The sequence below is a fragment of the Pelobates fuscus genome, chromosome 6, assembly GCF_036172605.1.
Source record: "Pelobates fuscus isolate aPelFus1 chromosome 6, aPelFus1.pri, whole genome shotgun sequence".
In the NCBI taxonomy this organism is placed as follows: domain Eukaryota; kingdom Metazoa; phylum Chordata; class Amphibia; order Anura; family Pelobatidae; genus Pelobates; species Pelobates fuscus.
In genome coordinates, this window is record NC_086322.1 from 207,867,172 (window position 1) to 207,891,968 (window position 24,797).

General features: G+C 39.6%; 1 protein-coding gene across 3 annotated transcripts in view; it reads right to left on the bottom strand.

Moving 5' to 3' along the window:
• The window catches only part of SLC4A4 (solute carrier family 4 member 4), a 237,617-nt gene that overhangs the window by 16,914 nt on the left and 195,906 nt on the right, over nt 1-24,797 (bottom strand). For all 3 annotated transcript variants that reach the window (XM_063458670.1, XM_063458672.1, XM_063458671.1), the window contains exons 15-21: nt 23,319-23,392; nt 21,650-21,841; nt 20,733-20,846; nt 17,747-17,908; nt 15,397-15,575; nt 14,249-14,321; nt 1,390-1,458 (exon numbers count right to left, since the gene is read on the bottom strand). In XM_063458670.1, coding sequence (XP_063314740.1) covers nt 1,390-1,458; nt 14,249-14,321; nt 15,397-15,575; nt 17,747-17,908; nt 20,733-20,846; nt 21,650-21,841; nt 23,319-23,392 — 863 coding nt within the window. The remainder of the gene's footprint in view (nt 1-1,389; nt 1,459-14,248; nt 14,322-15,396; nt 15,576-17,746; nt 17,909-20,732; nt 20,847-21,649; nt 21,842-23,318; nt 23,393-24,797) is intronic.

The window sequence follows — 24,797 nt, forward strand, 5'->3', positions numbered from 1 at the left end:
AACAGGCACGACTGGATCTAGAAAACCAAACTGTTGGCCATCTACAAAATTGCAACCATAATGAAAATTAACCACATATTGTAACATCAAAAATATATATTACAATGGTAAAATGGTTAAAATTCTGGGCTTCTAAAAGCCAAGGTAGATCGCAGCTGTAATCCTTAGGAGTGAAAATGCCTGTTAATGCCATTCCTTTCATTTGGGTCCAACAAGGAGACACTAAATATTGGCGCTTCATAAATAATAACATAATAATAAATCACTTAGATTGTGTAACTTTTTTTTTTACTCTTAACACTAAGAATATATATAGGTACAGTGGGGGCTCATCCATAGGTGCAATTGGGACAGCACCCCATCAGTTTAACAGGGGTAAACATTTATTTGCAGTAGTTTAGGTATAATTAACGTCAATATAGAATGGCCGAAGACAAGCCCAGATTAGAGATACAGATGACTTATTACCAGTAAATGGGAACCAAGACAATGCACAGGGTTTAAATAGCCCTAGTATGTGAAATATTGGTTAGTCACACCTTTGTGGTATCAAAATATGCGTGCATGTCATTGACGTGATGACAGAAGCACGTTTGCGTCAATTATGTCATCAGAAGAGGCAGAGCTATAAATGGGCTCCAGCGGGGAGCAGCTGGCATCTGAGTGCCACATAGAGATGGAACCGGACCAGATTGGCATCTGCTGCATGATAAGAAGCTACCTTGGGTTACCCCTGGCAGGGCCGAGCCAGTCGGTACAAGTGATTCTGCCGATTCATCGCCGTGACATATAAAAAGACAGGGACGTTCTGGGGTGATAAGTGGAGGGGGACATCTCTGATACAAAACACTACGCTGCCTGTCACTAATAAGTTTAATAACTCCTACTACATATACCCACCATCTTCTTTAAAGTGCTCAGTCCCTCTACAGCTGAGACCTGAGACACCCATGCTGTGGCTAGTTGAAATGTTGTAAAGCTTTAAAATTAGGACTGGGGCTATGACTCGGAGGACTGATCTGATTTCAATTTCAGTCTGTTTCAATCTGTAATGATTGTTGACTCTGTTAACCATGTCATCTACTTCTTGGTTCCATATTACCACTGCAGATTAATTGTATTGCCAACTGCAAAGGTAATAATGAGTCTTTCAGAATCCTGCTGCTTTAACACCCTGCTGAGACCTAATAAAGCAGTATTCCGAGACCTGTACTGTGTGCGGAGCTCTGTATTGCAGCTCTGTGTAATCCATCACAGTGATCCTGGTTATGTGGGAAAGAAATGGGTATCTCCCTATTGTGCCCAGTTCTGTATGTTATTTCTCTGTATTTTACTCAGCTCTACCTGTTGTATGGGTATCGCTGTAGTCTACCCTTATGTATATCATACCTGCACTCCATTGAGTGAAGCCACGCCCATATATAGGAAGACTCCATAAAGAACAGGCATTGGTATGAACTAGAAGAAAAGAGAAGAAAATTGCTTCATTTTATATTTAGAATGTGTCTAAGAAGGGAAAAAACACAATTAAGAATATGCATGGCATTTCAGGAAAATCCAGGAAATTCACATTTGTACCTATAATTTGATATAAACGTCACAAATTCCTTGAGAATATAGAACGTGAAAGCCGTTATTTATAAACAAGGATGAATATAAATACAGTGAAAATACATTTCTACTGAAATAAGATACACTCCAACAGTTTTACTGAATCATAAAATACAACAGTAAGGGGGCACAGTGCATAAAGCTCATGAGAATATGAGCAAATACTTATATTTATAAAGCACTTATTGTACTTCACTTCTTATAAATCACTGCATGTGTTTTGTTCTCTCTTTTTACCAGCACCCCATTACATTGTATTACAGTGTTCGGATTAAAATAACATTCGTATGACATTTTCTTAGAATATTTGTGATATTATGGGACAATAAAACGAGATATTCTTGAACTCATACCATAAGTACCACTTCACCCTGTGTGAGATCTGATGAAGGGCAGCACATTGGTTGATGTTTATTGTATAATTTGAGTGTAAGGATGGATATATGATACTCATACTTGGTAAACAACATTAATATAATTGCATATTATTTGGCTGTGTGTGCAGATTGCATTCCTGCCAACATTTGAAATAGACAAAGAGAGACACTTTAACTATAGAGCTGTGAGTGGGGGTGTGACCAGGGACATGCTGTTCTGAGAGTTTTTTAGGTGACTTACTAATAACAATGTATGCAACTAAAATGTAAAGTAGAACAAGAAAAATGTATCTTATGTCCACAGACTAATTTCTAAAAACATTTATTGTAGTTTAAAGACACATTGATGTGAGTATTGATGTGAGTATTTAAAGACACATTGATGTGAGTATTATTGCTTGGAGGCTGTTTTATATACTCATACACTCATACACACTTATAATATGGAGCTCCTATAGAGAAGGGACATTAGGATAAAAAAGAGGGACAGGGGAATTTGGGCTCAAAATAGATACTGCCCTTCTAAATAGGGAGTCTAGGGTTGCCACCTGGCTGATATTTTACCAACACAGCCAGTATTTCATGCTGCCTGGCCGGTGCCGGTATTGCAATCATACCGGCAATACAAATGCCAGTATTTTTTTCTGTGATTTAAATTAGACGCAATACCATCGCCGGCCAATAGGAGAGAGGCAGGGACAGGAACTTCATCTCTCTGCCTCTCTCTATACTCGGAGTCCGCAGGGGAGCAGCACAGCATAATCAGAGCCATCAGCTTACAGCCTGCAATCAGCCTACTGATCAGGTAAGTGAGTGGGGGGACACTAGATGGGGGGACTCCAGTAGTGAGGAATGGGTGGACACTAGATAGGAGTATCTAGTAGTGAAGGATGGGGGACAATAGTTGGGGGCACACTAGTAGTGAGGGATGGGGGGGGGGGACTAGATAGGGGAAGCTAGTAGTGAGGAATGGGGGGACACTAGATGGGGGGACTCTAGTAGTGAGGGATGGGGGGACACTAGATAGGGAAATCTAGTAGTGAGGGATGGGGGGACATTAGTTGTGGGCACACTTGTAGTGAGGGATGGGGGGGCTCTAGTAATGAGGAATAGGGGGACTCTAGTAGTGAGGAATGGAGGGGACACTAGATAATCTAGTAGTTAGGAGAGGGGAGGACACTATATAGGGGGATCTAGTAGTGAGGGATGGGGGGGACATTAGTTGGGGGCACACTAGAAGTGAGGGATGGGGGACATTAGATGGGGGGACTCTAGTAGTGAAGAACGGGGGGGACACTAGATAGGGGAATCTAGTAGTGAGGAATGGGGAGGACACTAGATAGGGGAATCTAGTAGTGAGGGATGGGGCGACATTAGTTGTGGGCACACTAGAAGTGAGGGATGGGGGGACTCTAGTAATGAGGAATAGGGGGACTCTAGTAGTGAGGAATGGAGGGGACACTAGATAATCTAGTAGTTAGGAGAGGGGAGGACACTATATAGGGGGATCTAGTAGTGAGGGATGGTGGACATTAGTTGGGGGCACACTAGAAGTGAGGGATGGGGGACATTAGATGGGGGACTCTAGTAGTGAAGAACGGGGGGACACTAGATAGGGGAATCTAGTAGTGAGGAATGGGGAGGACACTAGATAGGGGAATCTAGTAGTGAGGAATGGGGGACAACTAGATGGGGGAATCTAATAGTGAGGAATGGGGGGCACTAGATAGGGGAATCTAGTAGTGAGGAATGGGGGGACACTAGATAGGGGAATCTAGTAGTGAGGAATGGGGGAAAACTAGATGGGGGGGACTCTAGTAGTGAGGGCTGGGGGGGACACTAGTAGGAGGAGAGCTAGCTGTGTCCTGTATTGGGACATATGTAACCAGTACACATTCAGTTTTATTCCCTGAATGGTGAGATTTGTGTGCTATGTGCTCCTGACTATAAAGACAGATATCTTTATTTCAATTAACTACAGAAGAGTTTCTAACTCATTTTATTGCAACACACCAGAAGTGGGAGAAGGTGCTGTAATACAACCAGTGCTGTGCTGAGGCTGGTGAGAGTGGGTGCTATTTTAACTCTGTATCACTGCTCCTTTGTGGTCCATAGAATTCACTTAAGATACAGGATACAGTTTCTTAACATGGATCAAGGCAGAGCTGGACAAATCCCAGGCGCCATGGCAATTTAGAATTTTAATCTAACTTAACCCCAAACTTCTGGAATAAAAGGGAATCATGACATGTCACACATGTCATGTGTCCTTAAGGACCACTATAGTGCCCGGAAAACAAACTCGTTTTCTTGGCACTACAGGATCATTAGGTCCCCCAAACCCTCAGGGCCCATCTCCCACTGGGCTAAAGGGGTTAAAACCCCTTCAACCACTTACCTTTCTCCAGCGCTGGGCTCCCTCAGCGCTGGTGACCACTCCTCCCCCTGCTGCGTCAGATCCGAAGTCGCATGCGTGGCAAGAGCCACGCACGCATTCGAACCGCCCATAGGAAAGCATTACTCAATGCATTCCTATTGACGTCCAGCGTCTTCTCACTGTGATTTTCACAGTGAGAATCACGGAATCGCCTCTGGCGGCTGTCAGTGAGACAGCCACTGGAGGCTGGATTAACCCTCAATTAAACATAACAGTTTCTCTGAAACTGCTATGTTTTCAGCTGCAGGATTGAAACTAGGGGGACCTGGCACCCAGACCACTTCATTGAGCTGAAGTGGTCTGGGTGCCTATAGTGGTCCTTTAAAGTAGTTTACAGCATTTTCCCCTTTCCAAATTTATTTGTTTTACTCTTATGTCACTCCTTCTGATTTACATACTGTGATGTCACACATGTATAATGAATTATACAAATTAGGTGGCAACCCTAATAGGGACACTTGGGAGGTATGTTTTAGTGCACCAAATATTATGTAAAAGTTAGTAGTAATTAGCAGGTTAAATGAGGGTCCCTTGCTTTTTGAGCCTTTGTGTATTGTTGGACTTGTAGAAGCAAAGGGCAAAAGTTGGCTGCCATGAGATTTATATGGATCTTTCTAAAAGGACCCAACTTCATGGAAGCAGGGCACAAAAGAATATTGACTACGTAACCTTGAGGTGATTAAAGAAATGTCACCTTTCTGGATATAAATCATTGGTGAACGGTGTGTTTCAGCAATATATCTCAAAACTTCCAGTCCCAGAAACGTGCTGGGATCTTGCGTACATTTTAGATCACATAAATCTACCAGTGCCAGTACATGTTGTTTTGCTGGATATTTTTCTTCTGTGATTAGCTAATCTCACAACAGGTCTATAAAACAGAGCCCTAATTCACTCATTATTGAACAGAAGCCAAACATTAAAGTAAAAAATTACTCCACGTCATTGTCAGTGTTCAGCAAATTCCATATGGGATTTCATTAGTAGTTCGTGCATTCAATAGGATGACTAACATCTCATTAATGAAGAAATTACTTTGCACGATAAGTAAATTAAGCCACTTGCCAATTCTTTGTATCCCTAGCAACAAAGCTGTATGGAACATGTTAGGTGCCCGCAATTTACATTGCAATCATTCTGGGTGAGGGGATTATTTTCTTTAAAGAGTCAATACACTTCATAAGAGAGTGCTCCTTGTCCCAATGTTGACTAATAACATGCTGGGAATGGGTAAACTTATTTAAAGCATCCACATGTTAATTAATAGCTCAATGCGTCCTCTACAGGGTAGCAGTTTCCTTTTTACGGATATTCACTAAACTGAGAATTGGCAGAGTAAACTGAGCTGCGAATTTAAGATTTTAGGCCAAACAAGATGGAAATATGGCTAAGATGGAGGACTTGTGTTTTTTTAGTGGAGGAAGAATGCAGCTCAAGCCACCCAGCCTCCATGTGTCTATCCCAACTAATGGCAGCCACACGTTTTGGCCTTTTTGACCCTATGCACCTACTTCATCAAACATGTGCCTGTACGCATGAATGTACAAAGCTTATTACAAAAATCTTTTCTTTTTTTTTTTAAACAACATATTTACAAAAAAATGAAAGGAAGCAGATGTAAAGTGTCCCCCTCCCCCCATACATATATGTTGCAAACACACAGAGTACATTTCCCATTAATTTCCAAAGGTGAGCCATTATCTCACCTTAGCAAAGTACAAAATAACAAAGCTTTCTGGTTTTTAATACCTAAACCTTCTGCATTAAATCAGCAGAGCTCTAAATGAAATAGCATCACAGAGGAGTCTCCAGTGTTGTGTTAGCTGTAGTTTATGAGTGACATTGTTCTGAAAGAAATCAGAACACTTACAGGGTTATTCACTTAACTGAGAATTCAAGATGGATTTCACATTCAAAGCCAGGGTGGCCAAACAGAAAGCATAGCCAAATTAGAGAATTTAGATAATGTTTCCAGTTTGGCTTGTTGGAACCTAACTTTGCAAATCACTTCAGTTATTCTCATGTCAGTTAATATCCTGCTAAAGGAAAAAATATAGCTATAGTAGTGGATGCAATTCCTATTGATCAGTGCTGTATATCTCTTAACATTCCACTATGGATCCTGTCTTCATAAAGTTGACTCTCTCAGATGGATGTGTGTATATATATATATATATATATATATATATATATATATAGTCTCAGTAGACACTCAAACCACGGTTCCGGCACGCTCTGTTGAGTCAGAGTACATGCGAGGGGACTAACAATGTGCACTGGACTCAGTGAGTGCCAGAACTGCAAACCAAAATTGCAGAGTTTGTTGTCTCTGTTAATGTTAAAATGCATATGCTCCATGTATTGGAGACAGATAAAGTTAAGGAAATATTTGACTTAAAGGTTGGGGAGAGTAGGAGATTAACCACACATCAGACTGCACACACACAACTAAAACATAAAGTCAGTAAACACACACGCAACATACAACCAGCACACACAGCATACAGCCAGTAAACAAACACACATACACACACACACACACACAACATAATACAGCCAGTGTACACCCACACAACATACAGCCAGCAAACACACAGTATACAGCCAGCACACTCACACACACAACATACAGATAGTGTACACACACACACACACACACACACACAACATACAGCCAGCCCTCTCACACACAAGATACAGCCAGTATGCACGCAACATACAACCAGCACACACAACATAAAGGCAGCACACACAACATACAGTCAGTATGTTGAAAAAAAAAAAAAGTAAAACATAGGGTGGCTTGAAAACAAGTAGGGACACTGTAGCGTTACAGATCTGTACCCCTAATGCTATAGTGTTCATTAAAGGCTAGTATAGTATATAACATTAAAGAATAGTATGTATTGTTCTTTCATTTATTATTGCTTCTATCTTGTACTTTACACAAAAACTAATAAAGGGCATTTTAGGAAGGTGATACCTGTAATCTAAATTCTGTCACAAAAATGTGCATTTTAGCACACATCAATGAGGCCACTAGGTGGCAGCAACAGAACATGAAAATAGTTTTATGATTCATACTAATGTGACTTTTATAAAGGTTGCTGCAAGAGACATATAATTTTTATTAACTCCACATATGGCTGATTTTAAATATATAGACTTATTCGTGGAGCTAACATGCAAAGAAATCGATAAGATCAATCCGAAAGAACTCCCTAGTCAACCTAATAGCAATATTTCCCCACAAGAAAACATCGCATTGGGTAAACTAAGGGAAATGGATGAGGTGATCTTTAAACCTTCCGATAAGGGAGGCAACACTGTCATCCTAAATAAATCTGATTACATATCCATGGTATATAGATTAATCGATGACAGCGAGACATATGAGGTATTGACATGTGACCCTACACAGAAGTATCTAACCGAATTAAAAACAATCTTGGATTCGGCACTGTCACTATCACTCATATCTAAGGACGAATACAACTTTATGTTTGTTAAAAGGCCGGTTACTGCCACTTTTTACGCACTCCCGAAGGTACATAAGCAACAACCAATATTAAAGGGACGACCCATTGTCTCTGGCAGAGGTAATCTGACCCAGAATATAAGTTTATATGTGGATCAGATATTAAGAAAAGTAGTGTTTGAACTCCCCTCACATCTAAGGGACACCAAGCATACTTTAAATACCATCGAAGGAATTAAGATCAATGGCCACGCTATTTTGTGTAGTCTCGACGTGGAGAGCCTTTACAGCTCAATACCACACGAGGTGGGTCTAAGACATCTTAGAGCAATACTTGATAGCAAACCTCCTGTCTCACTTAGACATAATGAACTGGTCCAAGACTTGATGTCCTTCATTCTGACACATAACTATTTTATCTTCCAGGGTAAACACTACCACCAGGTGAGAGGCACTGCTATGGGGACGGCTTGTGCCCCCTCATATGCTAACCTCCACCTGGGGTGGTGGGAGAGTACAATGGTATTTAATGAACACATGACAAAATACACTAAGTGTATAAAAATATGGAAACGCTACATCGACGATGTGTTGATCATATGGACAGACACCCCTGACCTCTTTCTAGAATTTGTAAACATTCTGAACTCTAACTCCATCAATCTGAGACTGACAAGTGAGTTAGGTGGTAACCAAATCAATTTTCTTGATTTAACTATCTGTCTGTCAGACAAGGGGGTACTCACATCTACCCTCTTCCGGAAACCCACGTCAACCAACAGCTTATTGGAGTGGACAAGTCACCATCCACCCTCCCTTAAAAAAGGTATCCCAATAGGGCAGTATTTGCGTTTAAGACGCAACTGCACCACTATAGAAGATTTTAAATTGAAGGCAAAAACCTTACAGCTTCAATTTAAACAAAAAGGATACCCAAACAGATGCCTTAAATCCGCATATAAACGTGCACTGTTGGTAGACCGTAAAGACCTCCTAACTGATAAAAACGTCCAGTCTAATCAAGAAACCATAAGATGCATAGGGAATTATGATGCAGGCTGGCATCAAATTATGAGTATCCTGGATAGATACTGGCCCCTATTGCACCAAGACTCACACCTACAGAAGGTGATCACAACTAAGGCGTCTGTAACAGCACGCAGAGGACGAAACATTAGGGACATCCTAGTCCCAAGTCACCTGAAATCGAACACCCAGAAAATTTCTTGGTTAAAGTCTCCAGTCCTAGGCACATATCAATGTGGAAAGTGTAAGGCGTGCAAATTCATACGCCGTCCTTCGAAAACCTTTCCAGACTCCCTAGGGACACAAGAATTTAAAGTTCGCCACTTTTTCAATTGCCAATCTAAAGGTCTTGTATACCTACTCTCATGCTCATGCAACAAATTATACGTGGGAAAAACTTCCCGTATGTTTAAACTGAGGATAAGGGAGCACGTGACCTCTATTAACCCAAAAAGATTAATTGACACCCCAGTTTCAAAACATTTGAAACTCCATCATGGGGGGTCTTCTGAGGGGATAAGATTTTGCGGAATTGAAAGTGTCACCCTGGGTCCAAGAAGGGGAGATTTAGACAAAAAACTACTCCAAAGGGAGAGTTTTTGGATTTATAAACTTAAAACATTGTCACCATCTGGACTCAACGAGGGTTTTTCATACACACCCTTCATCGAAGATTGAGTGCAACAGACTGGATACTATGTCCCCACACCCCCATTGATCTCTGACATATTTGCAATTTATATCTAATTAAGCTTATTTTTGCCTGATACACTTGTACATTTTGTAATATAGCGTGTAGTGTTTAGTGTAGATTTGTATATATTTCTTTACTTATTTATTTTTTATTTTTTACTCTGTCATGTTTTTCATCTTTATCATTAATTTTTTGTCATGAATACCTTACATAGGACCATAGGGATGCAGAATTGACTGTACCAGGTCCGGATATATCGGAACATTCATTTTCTGCATTTCTGCAGTGTTTTACATCCAGGGTTTGTGAGTTTTTAGAGCTGTCACAGTAATATATGGGGTTAAATGGGGGTTTGGCCGGCCCATCTCATCTCACGACCCGCCCACTAACTTCAGATGGATAGGGTCTGACACGTCGGACCATGTGACCGGCATCAAGCCCCGCCCCCAATAACATCTCATGTTACCCTGGAGATTAGAGTGAATGTAGTACAGCTGATATCACACTCCCCCTGCTCCTATTGGTCAAAGGTACTCATGCCTCCTGGCACATCACATATAAAAGAGACTCATTAACAGTCTAATGTTAGCCCCTGACGAAGGTGCTCCTTTTTAGCACCGAAACGTACGTTGGGCAATTTGTTTTTTCCTCATATCACGGATATGTGCACTGGGCACTGGTGGTTTTAGCACCATGTTAATCACTTAATGTATATTTGATTTACTCTTTCTTTTCTATGCCTGTCTAGCTAGATTAACAGGGAGAGAGGCTTTATAAATTAAACCAGCAGTCCGAATTTGACTGTTATTATGACTGTCTACCGTCCTCAATCTCCCTTTACCTCTGTACTAGCTCCAATTGGAGCCTCTGTCTACTCTGTATCTATCATTAGTATTTTTTTGTAAGAGGTATTTATGGTTGTGATTTGGGGACCTATAATCCTTTTTGTACAGGATTTACAGGGAGAGAGGTTGTTTAAATTTAAAACTAGCAGTCCGAATTTGACTGCTATTAACACTGCATACCCTCCTCAATCTCCCTTCACCCCTGTACTAGCCTCATTTGGAGCCTCTGTTTACCCTGTATCTACTACTATCTCTATAGGAGGTATTTATAGTTGGGACTTGGGGATTTTTCTCATCTCCTTATAGTGCACTATATTAAAGCTGATAATTAGGGGTGAGTTGCTGTTGCCATTTGGCTCATTATATCCCTACCTATACATATCCTTCTATTGACAGGCGTGGAATCCTAGTACCACTGTATATACTTTATTTATTATTTTTTGCATTTAGCAGTAACTTTTTGTATATACTTCATTTTGGTATTTAGTAGCATTTTTTCTGCTCATGGGTCTATAGTGACACCCTTAGCGGTTCACAGCTACACCTGTTACCTATCATTAGTATTTTTTTGTAAGAGGTATTTATGGTTGTGATTTGGGGACCTATAATCCTTTTTGTACAGGATTTACAGGGAGAGAGGTTGTTTAAATTTAAAACTAGCAGTCCGAATTTGACTGCTATTAACACTGCATACCCTCCTCAATCTCCCTTCACCCCTGTACTAGCCTCATTTGGAGCCTCTGTTTACCCTGTATCTACTACTATCTCTATAGGAGGTATTTATGGTTGGGACTTGGGGATTTTTCTCATCTCCTTATAGTGCACTATATTAAAGCTGATAATTAGGGGTGAGTTGTTGTTGCCATTTGGCTCATTATATCCCTACCTATACATATCCTTCTATTGACAGGCGTGGAATCCTAGTACCACTGTATATACTTTATTTATTTTTTGCATTTAGCAGTAACTTTTTGTATATACTTCATTTTGGTATTTAATAGCATTTTTTCTGCTCATGGGTCTATAGTGACACCCTTAGCGGTTCACAGCTACACCTGTTACCGACAGCCAGCATTATAATCCTAGACACTGCCGCTATAGTTATTTCCAGAGATGCGGTTAGTTTCATTTGATTTCTTGAATCTGACCACATCTGTCCTTTTTGTTGTTTGATTTTGTATATATGGGGTTATGCCCCTTCTTGAGACATCTGGAGTCTCTAATTGGTACACCAGTCTCTGAGTAGACACTCGGCATTACTTCCTCGGGTTATCCGGGGTTGTCGGCACAGGTGTACACCCAGAGACACTGAACTTTTTGTTCTCTGTTTTCCTGTAAAATTACATGTACCAAGAAATAATAGTTATGACCGTGTTTATACATAAATGACAAAACAGAACATCACCAGCAAAAAATGTGTCAGTGCAATGTTGAGAGATGCCACACACATAGCCAGCAAGCAACTGAATATATAGAGAGCTCTGGAACAGTGATCTCAAACCACCATTCATGTTCTTGATTTTTATAGGAGACAATACTAGGGTGGTGAAGCACAGATCTCACAGCAGGACTGAACTATGAGCTTTGGTTTGGGTTGTGTAAAAAATCTCCTGCATAATTTGACTGAAACCTTTCTTCCAGCTCTGTTAATCTTCACATGCCAAGTCACTAATGATTTAATAATCACATTCATGACATTTATGAAATCCATACAGCTTACATAACATATGCAAAGCACCAGTAAGTATATTTGATTTATTATTATTGTTAGGGCTGTATAAAACTTTCCACACACCCACCCAATACATTTTCACCCAGATCTGTTAACCCACTGCAATCAATGCTCTTATTATAATAATAGGAGCAGCTGTGTTTAGTGTGCAGTCTATGCTCCTGACAGGTTAACAGAAGCATGGGGCTAAAAAAAGACTAGCAAAGTATTCTGCAAGAACATGAACTCTTCATACTAAAAAGTACTACATAACCAAAAAAACTGATGCTGCAATTGTGCATCTGTTAAATAAGCAATGCATTTTACAATTTTCAGCTTCTACAATAAGCCCTCAACAAATCACGAAGTTATGCAGTCAATCAGAAGGCTCACTTAAAATAATCATTTTTTTCAGGACTATATGTTCCCTTCTGTTGTTGTATTTAATCCCCTAAGGTGTTTAAATAAAGATGACTTACCTTGTTTACAGCACTGAGACACCCCCACTGTGCCTTGATCAGCATGCCTGCTTCCATGATCTTGTTTAACCCCTTTAGGACACATGACATGTGTGACATGTCATGATTCCCTTTTATTCCAAAAGTTTGGTCCTTAAGGGGTTAAAGTGACACTATGGGCACCCAGACCACTTCAACTCATTTAAGTGGTCTGGTGCATATTCCCAGGTCCCTTAACCCCCTTTTAATAAATTGCAATAAATACCATTGCAGATTAACTTAACTCCACCTTTGTGGGTTAACTCCAGACAGCCACTTTTGGTCGCCTAACGGACGCTGGATGTCCTCACACTATGCATGGAGGACATCCAGCGTCACCTGAAACCACAAAGGAAAGCTTTCCTATGGGGACACCACAAAGGAATGCTTTCCTATGGGGAAGTACTAATATGAATGTGGCCATTGCTGTGCATGCGCATTAGGTCTCCCCCACTGGCTGACGGCAGAGTGGAGGCAGATCTGGAATGGGTGGGGGCAGGACTCAGGTAAGTGACCGAAGGGATTTTTAACTCCTTCAGCAAGGGGGGGGGGGTGCCTTAGCATAGGGTGGCACTATAGGGAACTATAGTGCCAAGAAAACAACTATGTTTTCCTGACACTATAGTTTCCCTTTAATCCAATGCTTCAAGGACAAGATACGAGTGTGCGGCAACACATTATTAACATATCCTGATTGAAGGACCAGCTTTGACTTTATTCTGAAAGTGGAAGTGCATCTAGGCTGTCAATAAGATATCCACTTGAGGTGTATTTACCCTACTAAACGGCAATGTTTTTCGTTGAAGGATTGAAAAGACAAGACTACTGCACCCAGGCCCCTTCATTCATGTTTATTCCATAACCAGTGTATTGTGGGCAGAGTCATGATTACAAGTTTTCTAAAAGTTGTAGTTCACTTGTCAGCATTCTACTGATAAACAGCTGGGATCCAACTCCAAGTAACCCTGAAATGATGACTTCATGTACAGTGGCATTTTTTTAAAATAAAAATGGAAAGTCTGCAGGTTAGCAGGGAGAAGCAGAAAGGGTGGAGATTTTGAGGAAAACTAATTATTATTTAAAATTAAAATGAATAAGATGAATTCAAGAAACACCCTGTATAAGTAACTGTAACCAATCCTAGAAATTACCGCTAATGTGTGGGTGCCTTTAAGTACAGGATAAACACACACACAGATGAAGTCACTAGTTGCACATTTAGTCAAGTTGGACAGTCAGAAGACCTGACTCTCTGGAGGATACCTGAGGAACACTACTAGGATGCCTATTGTAAAGAACAGCCATGTGCCTTTAGAATGCCCTGAAGTAACACAGAATGTCTACATTGTCTCACAGTCTGTTTACAAAGCAGCCTGAATAAAACCCAGGGCCTACACGCATGCACAGGTATGGCAGGTTTCCATTCCTAACTCAAGCACATAATTAAACAATAAAGTATTAAACATGAATCAATAATCAGGTATTTATATTCAGGTTGTGCCGCTAGGTTTTTCATGAATCTTCACTTAATAAGTTTACAGCAAAGAGATTAAAATGACGGATTTAATGTACCTTTAATATAGGTGCCAAGAAGACAGAAACGCCAGTCAGAAGGAACACCATGATTCCTGTAACTCTTTGTTCTCTGGATTCAAAGAAAATACATGAAAGAGGATATATTATGTCATGTAAGGCTGGATCATATATCAGCCAAAATACAAATGTTCAAATAAGTACACTACACTACAATAAAGACTATAAGTTGAAAGAGGAACTATAGGAATATACATTGAAAAAGTTATACACCAACTCCCAGTTTCGGTTACAACTGCTTCACTGGCATACAATCATTTTATACAAAGTCAAAAGAATTGTTGACTGTAACGGGTGCGTACACTGGTCAGCTTGGGGATATGCAAAATATTTCACTGATGAAATTCTTAAAGGAACACTATAGCGTTAGGCATACAAATATGTATTCCTAACGCTATAGAGTCTTAGTCACCATTTAGGTGACTAGGGCCCCGCTCCTCGGCGAATAAATGGTTAATTAACTATTTATTTGCTTACCTTAATCTAGTGCCGGACACCCTCGGCACTGGTGACCTCTCCTCCTCCATCAACGTGGAGCCAAATGGCAATGTGCTGCCAGTGGCCCACGCGTGTATTCAAACCCGCCCATAGGAAAGCATTACTCAATGCTTTCCTATAGGGATTGTTTTTGACACTGGACCCCATGAGGACATCCAGTGTCAAATAAGTGAGATTTACTCCATGTAAATCGCGGGAAGCGGCCTCTATCAGGGAGACAGCAACTAGAGGCTGGATTAACCCTGCAGTGTAAACATAGCAGTTTCTCTGAAACTGCTATGTTTACAGCTGTAGGGTTAAAACTAGGGGGACATGGCACTCAGACCACTTAATTGAGCTGAAGTGGTCTGGGTGACTATAATGGTCCTTTAAAAGAATCCTTAAAAGAGACATGTCATTTCAGCTAGTAACTGTGCTACCTTTACAAGGCAGCCAACCACAGATGCCCAAGTGAACAGTGCAGCTGAAGCATGCATACTTAAGCACCTAACTATAATCATAAAACATCATCAAAGCCATGGAGTATTAGTTAATTTTATGACACTTTGGGATGATACTCATTGCAACACCTTCAGTGTTTACATATGTGTCCCAAACATTTCCAGTGTAGTTAAGAGTTCATAAAGTACCTCACTCCCAAAAATTTAGGTTGCTCTCCGGGTGCTGAGGTTTCCGTCTCCATTTTCAAGCTGTCAATGTGCGCAATGGAAATGACAGTAGCAGCCACATACCAAGGAAGAGCCATGAAGGAACAAATAATCATCAAGACAGCTACCCAGAATAGGTCCAAGTGATACCCAGCACCTTTCTGGAGGAGAAATAGAAAATACTTCAATTGGTTACAAATAATACTATTCTGGCATGTTTCAAAGGAAACCTCAAAAGGACCAAAAGAGGTCAGCACCAATTTGTGACAAAACATTAACATTAAACACATGCAAAACATGGATAATAATTAATAATTAAGCTTCTGCATCTAAGCTTATTGTGTTTAAATAGTAGTGGATGATTGGTACCTGCTTCTGAATGACAACACAATCACATTATGCTGAGGACTCTAGAAAAACTAAATCTGGAAACACTGGGCTCATCTCAATAAGGCCATGCAGTAAAGAAGTAAAGAGCTTTTCAATGAGGCATCTCTATCTTTGGATCGTTGTCAACTCTCAGAGCCAATGTCTGACAGCACTGGGATATACCAAGAGTCCAGCAGATCCAAGCAGAAGGTAGCAGATCCAGTTATTTATGGCTAGATGGGTTGTTTAGAAAATGTTAATGTTCTAGATACTCTGCTGTTTAGTTAGAGTATTGTACATAAAGTTCTGTAGGACACCACACACTACACCTAAAAAAGTTATCAATTTATTACCATACACAGTGATTGCAGTCATCCATTAATGAAATTGCACTATACGATCAAAGAGTTCTAAATTCTAAACTAAAACTCATTCTTCCAAAGAATTAGTAAGTTTCATTAAAATACACCTATTTTATCTTTATTAGTTTATCATGCTTAAAAAAAAAAAACCTAACTGATCATGTTAATGTCTATACAGAAACAAAATGCACATTGGTGTATTGTGAACAATATGTAACTACGAGGATCATTCTCTTTTTCGTTCTTTCTTTTCATTTAAATATTTAAAGATGTAATATGTCTCTGTACTTTGCTATAGTTAAATATATGACCTGTTCCTTCTAACCTTTGATAAGGTTAGAACCCCTCTGTTCCTGTGTGTCCAACTTGTCTGGTTACAACTACATGTCTGTTTGTCCACCCACTGTAAAGCGCTGCGGAATTTGATGGCGCTATATAAATAACATAATAATAATAATAATAATAATAATAATCAATAAGGAACCCAGCTAAACACTTTCTGCTCAGTGTGATCCTAGGTTTTCTTCAGGTTTTTTTCACCTTTCTATGTGCTCTTTGGAACAGAAATGCCTTTACTTTGGGACAGCTATTGTTTCAAGAGCTGATCACAGATGGCATATAACTGGATAATGAGGTTGATAATGCACAGGAAATCTGAGCGTTTAGGAAGCACTGGGTAGAGTTTCACATGAAAGACTTTCAGTGGATGTTGTTGGCAGCAGTAAAAGCCTATCATAATTATGTTGGGTAGAATGCAGTCTGTGTGGTACTCACATACTCATTATGATATAGTTTTATTGTGTTCTTCACTAATAGTCCTAGAAAGTAATATCCATATAGAGTGCCAAACCTGACCTGGACCTCACAATGTGTCCCTTAACTTCACCTGAACAATCACTGAATTGTACATTTCTGAGACACTGGGGTTATTTAATAGGAGCAACTCGAAGCCATACTTCTAAAAGTAAATTGATCGTCAGAAACACTCCTTGATTTCCATGGGGATTGATCCGCTTTTAGAACTTATCATATGAGTCATGGCAACAAAGAGAGCAAATGTATAGCAATGTTCGCACATATTTATACATATATTTATATGTTTAACATAGTATCTTTCGATATTTAAAATTGCAATTCTAAGAGAACTGCACAGGTATTACAACTTAGAAGCCAGTATGAAAGCAATTATATTGATACAGTAGTTGATTAATGAATTAACTATGTATCATGAGCATCCACTTTAAATTATCCAGTAGGATATATTTCTAGGAAGCGTCTGTTACTTATGACTTTAAAGATTGTGATCATTTAAAACAGGGACATCTAATTGTACCTTACAGGATAGCTCAATGTTAAGAGGTCAGCTACACAGGCACCTATCACCATGTGCAGCCAAGCCTGAGGATGGAACTGCAAACTAACAGGTAAAATTGGCTGTAACACAAACCTGAGTGCCTTCATGGAAACTGTTCACTGCCCAATCATGAATTAATAAACTTGGTGTCTGTAGCAGTTTGTTTAATTTTTTAGAAGCTATGAGAATGATGTTACCAGAAGCATCGTTCTTGTGGAATGTTTATTCTCCTCGTATCCAGACTTACCCTAAGCTTGTGTTCCTTCCTGTTGACAATGACACCTGTGATCTGCTGGTCCATGAAGATCAATATGGTTACGAGAAGGGCTGGAAGGGCCGCAGCTAAGTACACCCACCAGGGATTTCCTCCAAAAGGCGGAACAAACCAACCTCGGTTAGGGCTTGTTGGCTTCAATGAAAAGATAGAACGACAAATATATAAATAAAGTAAAATCAGTGAAAATGCTAAGGAACCACCTTAAATTTAAATGACACTTAAACAGATGTCTGCGCATGAAGAGAACCATAGTCTGCATCAGATTAGGTAAAAGTTACCTTAGCCTGACATACAAAAAAAAAGCTATTTTCAAACCACTTTTTGACAGTCTTATCCTTATCCTATTGTTTACAATGTTTAGTTGCTGTTCACAAAAATAAGCTGTTATAGAGCAAAACATATATCTATAATACAGTGCTATCTTAAAACCATAATAATAATGACAATAACAAACAAAAAATAAAGTAATTGTTTCCATGTAGCTCATATCACGTTAAGAATACAGCCTTCTTGTGAAAAATTGCAAATTCAGGGGAACCGCATGGGTGTTACAACCTAGAGGCCAAAATAAAAGCACTGGAAACACTCTCCAACATTTTTCAGGTTGGCTATTTTGGCCAAAATGTATCATTTCCTAGCAATTCTCCTCAAATTCCCAGTTGAGTACATAAATATGTTTGTGTTCAATAAATCCCTGGTGCTTCAGTTTACAGAAGGAGAATTGTGAAAGGCAGCTGAAAGTAATGTATCCATAGGACACGGTAGGGACATGGCTCAAGAGGCACTTGTGCCCTATGCACTTTAACAAATCTGCTGAACAGAGTGGTCCGGGCGCTGTTCAGACGGTTTGAGGAGAGAGTAGTACCTGCTGCTGCTGGAGGGATAAAAGATTAGAGCCACTGGACCACCAGGGAATCAAGTATCCCTCCTCCCTGCCCACTGATAAGAGGTAGCAAAGGGGGGAATAAACAGAATTATACATTTAAAAATAAAAATACTGCCCACCTCTCACATTAAACTTATTCAATACCACTACACACACTACATGCACCACACACACGCTACATGCACTGCATTCACTATGCACACACAATACAAACATTGCAACAACTACACAGAGCGCATTCACAACACACACTGCATAACATAGTGGATGTGGGTGTGTTTTGATGGGATAGGTTTTGGTGGGGTGGGGGGGGGGGGTTCATTATTGGACCCGGCAGCACAATGTATTGGGCCGACCCTGCTTCTGGGCCCCCTCTTCATTATCCTCAAGCTCCATTAAGTCACCAGACCACCGCGAGATAAAGTATCCTTCCCCCCCTCCTCCCCACCCTTTCTACTGGTAAGAGGTAAAGATGAGGAATAAACAGAATTATAAATAAAAAAAACTGCTCACCTTTTACATTAAACTTATTCAAAACCACAACACACACTACATGCACCACACACATACTACATGAACTACACATACCATGCATTCACTACACACAGTGCATAACATAATGGATGTAGGCATGTTTTGGTGGGATTGGTTTTGGTGGTGGGGGTGCAGCCTTTCATTTATGGACCCAGGCAGCACAATGTCTTGGGCCGGATCTGATCCTAGGATGCATGGAAGCAGGGTGTTATTATAAAGTGCCAACAAATTCCGTAGCGCTGTACAATGGGTGGACTAACAAGTGGGTTGCTAGGATAGTATTCATTGAGGGCTTAGTGTTTTGTTTTGATGACAGTTGTAGGAGAGGAATCAGGATGCGGGGAGGGAAAGCTGTTCACAGTTTAAATGATATACTGTCCTAAAGAAGTATGTTTTCAAAGATTTTTTGAAGGAGTGGAGATTGGGTGAAAATCTAACAGAGAGGGGAAGGGTGTTCCAAAGGAATGGTGCAGCCCTAGAGAAGTCTTTAAGACGAGCATCAGAGGTAGGAGTACGAACAGAGGTTAGACGTAGATCTCTGGCAGAGCGTAGGGGCCTAGATGGGACATATTTGTGTATTAGTGAGGAAAAGTATGTTCGAGCAGTATTGTATAGAGATTTGTAAGCATGTATCAGGATCTTAAATTGCGTCCTATATCTTACTGGAAGCCAATGTAGGGACTGACAAAGGGGGGAGGCGTGGGAGGTGCAGGCGGACAGCAAGATGAGCCTCGCTGCCGCATTCATTATAGACTGTAGCAGGGTAAGTAAGGACGAGGACAGTTCATACAATCTTGTAATATTAGAAACAAAATCGGGAGATCAAGGATTAGTCATTTCTGAGTTTAAATGACATAAATGAAAAAAAAAAAAAAAACATCAGAATCTAAGGATTTGGAGTACAAGGGACATTTACTAATTGAAGTATCTTGTTTTTAATTTTGTTTGTACTTAAATTGTGTGTGTGAGTGTATGCATATAGTGTGTGGGACTGATACATTTCTCTATGTTATATAGTTACATAGCTGAAGAGAGACTTGCGTCCATCAAGTTCAGCCTTCCTCACATTTGTTTTTGCCGTTGATCCAAAAGAAGGCAAAAAAACCCAGTCTGAAGCGCTTCCAATTTTACAACAAAACTAGGAAAAAAATTCCTTCTTGACTCCAAAATGGCAGTAAGATGTCTCCTTGGATCAAGCAGCTATTACCCCCAAAATTAGAAATGATATCCCTGTATGTTATGTTTTTGCAAGTATTTATCCAATTGCTGTTTAAACATCTGTATGGACACCACCATGTTTCAATAAAGTCACAGATTCTAAATGATAAGTCTGACAAGTGCTCTCTTCTTTCTATACTTAATGTGATAATGAGTGAAAACACCCCAGGATTTTTGCTAAGCAGCACTTTTCCTTGACATTGAGTTCCCCACTGTGACTATGTATATTATACATATATATATATATATATATATATATATATATATATATATATATATATATATATATTAAATATTAGCTAGAGTTATTGCATTTACCTTGAATTCGCTGGGCACAATCAACTTTGGTGTATCAACTCCAACAAGTGCATCTATTCCACAGAAAATAAATATAGATAAGATGATGGCAAAGTCACTGATCAGCTTTCTGGCCTGAAATACAAGACAAGGCAAAAAGAGCAAGTTAGAAAACAGTGTCTTTTGTATGAAACGTCCCATAATACATGTCTGATGAATACCTGTCTGTTCTTCAGGCATGAATGAGTTACAAATTGTATTGGTCTTTATTAGGATTGCAGATTGTTGTCAATTTTAGGAACTGTCTGATCACCTGGATCAACTTACACGTGATACTTTAATTAACTGACTAACAATAATGTTAATATATATACGATTTCAGTAATTCAGTGAAATGCATGAATACACACACATATCCTGCCCACAGCAGGGTAATTATAAGAGCATGCAACAAAGTCATACCTAGAGCAAGGGTATCCAAAAGAAAGAAATATTGATATATACCTAGATACCCATTATGACTCAAGCTTGGAAAATATGCAATGGCAATGGCATTTTGGGGTATTTTTAAAGAAACTATTAAAAACTTAAACAGAACCGGGCATACATATAACAAATATGCTGCCCAAAAAATAAGAGCATAAAAAACATATTTTTAAATACACTTTTTAAATGATTTAAGATTTTGAAAAATAATTTATTCTGTTTATATACGGATCTATTTTTGCATACATGATCTATTTTGTGATATTTCAATAGTTTGAAAAGATATTACATTGAGGCCGAAATTAGTAAACCTCATAGTCTTCATAGAAGATTGTACGATACTGGCAATTAAAGACTAAGCAAATGTCAGAACAGAATATTTTTTTAAACTGATTTATAGTAGCCAGAGCACATTTTCCACACTCTCTAAACTGTCCCGTTGAGACACTCACTGTGGTTGGGAAGTACCGACTTGTTTTGAACTTCTTCAAGGCCATAGAGCAGGTATAGGTGCCAAAGAATAGGATGAAGGACATCAGGGTTATATCAGGAATATATTTGCAGTTATTGCCCACAAGGTTACCGCCATACTTAATACATTCTTTTTTAGTTAGAGATGACCAGATTATAGTCTCGTTGTGATGCTACAAAGAGAGAATAAGACACATCTACATTTACTGCATATCACATAGAATTTCAAAGACAACATGTGAAGTTAAAACAAGATCCTCATTTTATCTCAGCGCAGTTGTATGTGGGATGCAGACAATAATTTGAGGTTTAATACATTTAATAAGTAATAGGATTTGCTCTGCATATCTTATGACTTCGCTGACAAGTTTCAATGAAGTCTTCTCTCCGAGCTGGCAAACTAAGTTGGAGAATACATCCAGATCAGCTATTTTAGACTGTGATTTGTAATTAATTTGCTGATTTGCCATAATTCAAATTTTGCAGAACAATACCATTACTGTCTGCAAAAAAAAAAAAAAAAAGCTTTCAGGTGATTTTCATTGGGCTTACAGTCAAATCCGTTATTAAAGAGTTACTCCAAACATCATGGCCACTTTGGTGATTTGAATTGGTCACGGTGCCTGCAGTCTGTATGTGCAGCATTTTGCTATGAAACGCTGCAAACATGAGTTTAACCCATCTGCTGTGGGAGGTATAATTGTACCCCCAGCAGCATCAGAGCTAGCCTAGAGCGGTCAGTTAACACTCTCAGCTGACACTCCAGTCAATGAATGACCAGTGGGATCAACCTCTGTCTTCTGAGGATGTCATCACTGGTCACTGGAGGATACTCATCGACTGGTGGTGACCCATGTAACAGGTTTTGCAATGGTCTTGCCCCATTACAGGGAAACACGGCTAGGAAAATCCTGGCATTCTAACCACTACAGAGGGCTCTAGTGGTTTTGGTGCTTGGAGTACCCCTTTAAAGGGAAACTATAGTTCTGGCACTATAGCTTCCCCTTTTGTCAAGGAACACCCATTTGGAGGGGCAGAAGGAGTTAATAACCCCTTCTATCACTTACCTGGGTCCTGCGCCGATTACCCTCGCCGCTGGCTCAGCTCCGCCCATGCTCCTACCCCGCCAACATCCATCTGGGGCAAGAGACCTAATGCGCATGTGCAGCAATGGCCATGCTCGCATTAGGATTTCCCCATAGGAAAGCATTACTCAATGCTTTCCTATGGGGATTCCAGTGACGCTTTTGACGGGATTCCAAAAGTCGCCTTCAAGCCCAGAAGTCCCTCTAGTGGCTGTCTAGTAGACAGCCACTTGGGGAGGAGTTAACCCTAGCAGGTAATTATTTCAGTTTATAAAAACTGCAATAATTACCACTCTAGGGTTAAAGGTCATGGGACTTTTCAACCCAGACCACTTCAATGAGCTATAGTGGTCTGGGTGCCTACAGTGTCCCTTTAAGGTTGTTTTAATTTTTTAAATAACACAAACCTCATGATTTAAAGTTACTACATTGTTATTAAGTTAGTTAATAAGTTAACTAAATATAAAAGTATATTTAGTAAACATTGCCACATGTGCAAATTGCCTTATTTTAATCAGAAGGTAAACTGGATTATAATATAAAGGTAAGAATAAGAATGGCATACCAGGTCATCAGCAATAGTAGTGCTAAGGAAATCCAGAGGAAATTCTGTAGTTTCATTAAACAGAGAACTGTTAGCTGCAACAAAATAAACAAGTGTTTTATAATGAATCTATACTTAAAGTATTTTATAATATGGTACATGTAATAATAATAACACAGTCTTAACCAGGAAAGGTACATTCAGATTACTCTGGTTTTCAAGTATGTCCTGGGGATGTTACCTTAGTCCAACATCCCGGGGTTGTTATTATCACCCAATTTAATGGTACTCATTTTATCTACCTTGGAAGGATGAAGGGCTGAGTCAACGCTGCTGGGATTTGAACCTGCAACCCAAGGTTTGAACAGATTCTACTGATGATATATTAGTCCACTGAGCTATCTCAACAGAAACAATCAGCATTTTTATAAGTATTTGAAAAGAAAAATACATGTTGAGAGTCATTTACCAAGGCAAAAGCAGGTGCTGTTCTTGGACGAAATAAGAGCTAGAATAACCAACATAGAAACCCGTAGCATGTTTCTCTGTATTTAGACACTTTGCACCAAAAAAAAGCACCTCCCTGCCGATTTCAGCCAACCCAATGCATTCCCATAAGCATTGGCTTGGATAAAAAGTGTAAATTCTGATGATGTCACCAAGGTGGCAGATAAGGGCGGGGCCAGCGCTGGAAATAAGATGAGTTTTAACGCTTTCTAAGGGGCGAGTGGGGGGCAAGCCACCTAAAGGGTGTTTTTTTAACACTATAGGGTTTAGAAATACATTTGTGTTCCTGACCCTATAGTGTTCCTTTACGTTTGGGGGCATCAGGGCTCTCCTTGCACTATAACCACTACAGCATGCTGTCATGATTAGGGTGTTTGGAGTGGTCCTTTAAATTTGGAAAACTTGTGCTCAGTAGCATACTCTGACCTTTATGTTAAGGTATATACAATCTGTAGACATTGTAACAATCCATTCATTGTCTATTTACTTAATGTATATAACCAGTTTTCCTTTTGTCCGACTTCTATTATTAAGTACTTTTAACTCCCAATAATTAGTCCAACTTGGATTGGTGTCTTAGACACAAAACACTGGTATTAGAATACTGTGAGTCATAATGGTCTAAAAATACAATACAATACACAAAGATAGTATCATTCCTCAGGGTAGTTTCCTCTCAGCAGGCATTGCTTTGTACATTCTACTGCTTAAAGGAAAAAAAACACTGCCCAAATACAAACAAAAAAATATATACAAATCACTGTTTGTAGATATACCTCAATGAAAACACGCATGCATAGCATTTAATGCATGTTTTTTTCATTGGGGTTATAATTAAAAATAGCTTGCAAAAGCTAAAAAATCTTTTGTCTAGATCAGTGGTTACCAAACTTTTTAGGTTCAAGGCGCCCTTATTATTTCAATATTTTTCCAAGGCGCCCCAAGTCAAAAAAAATTCTAGGTTGTATATATGTACAGCGCAGTGGCATACAC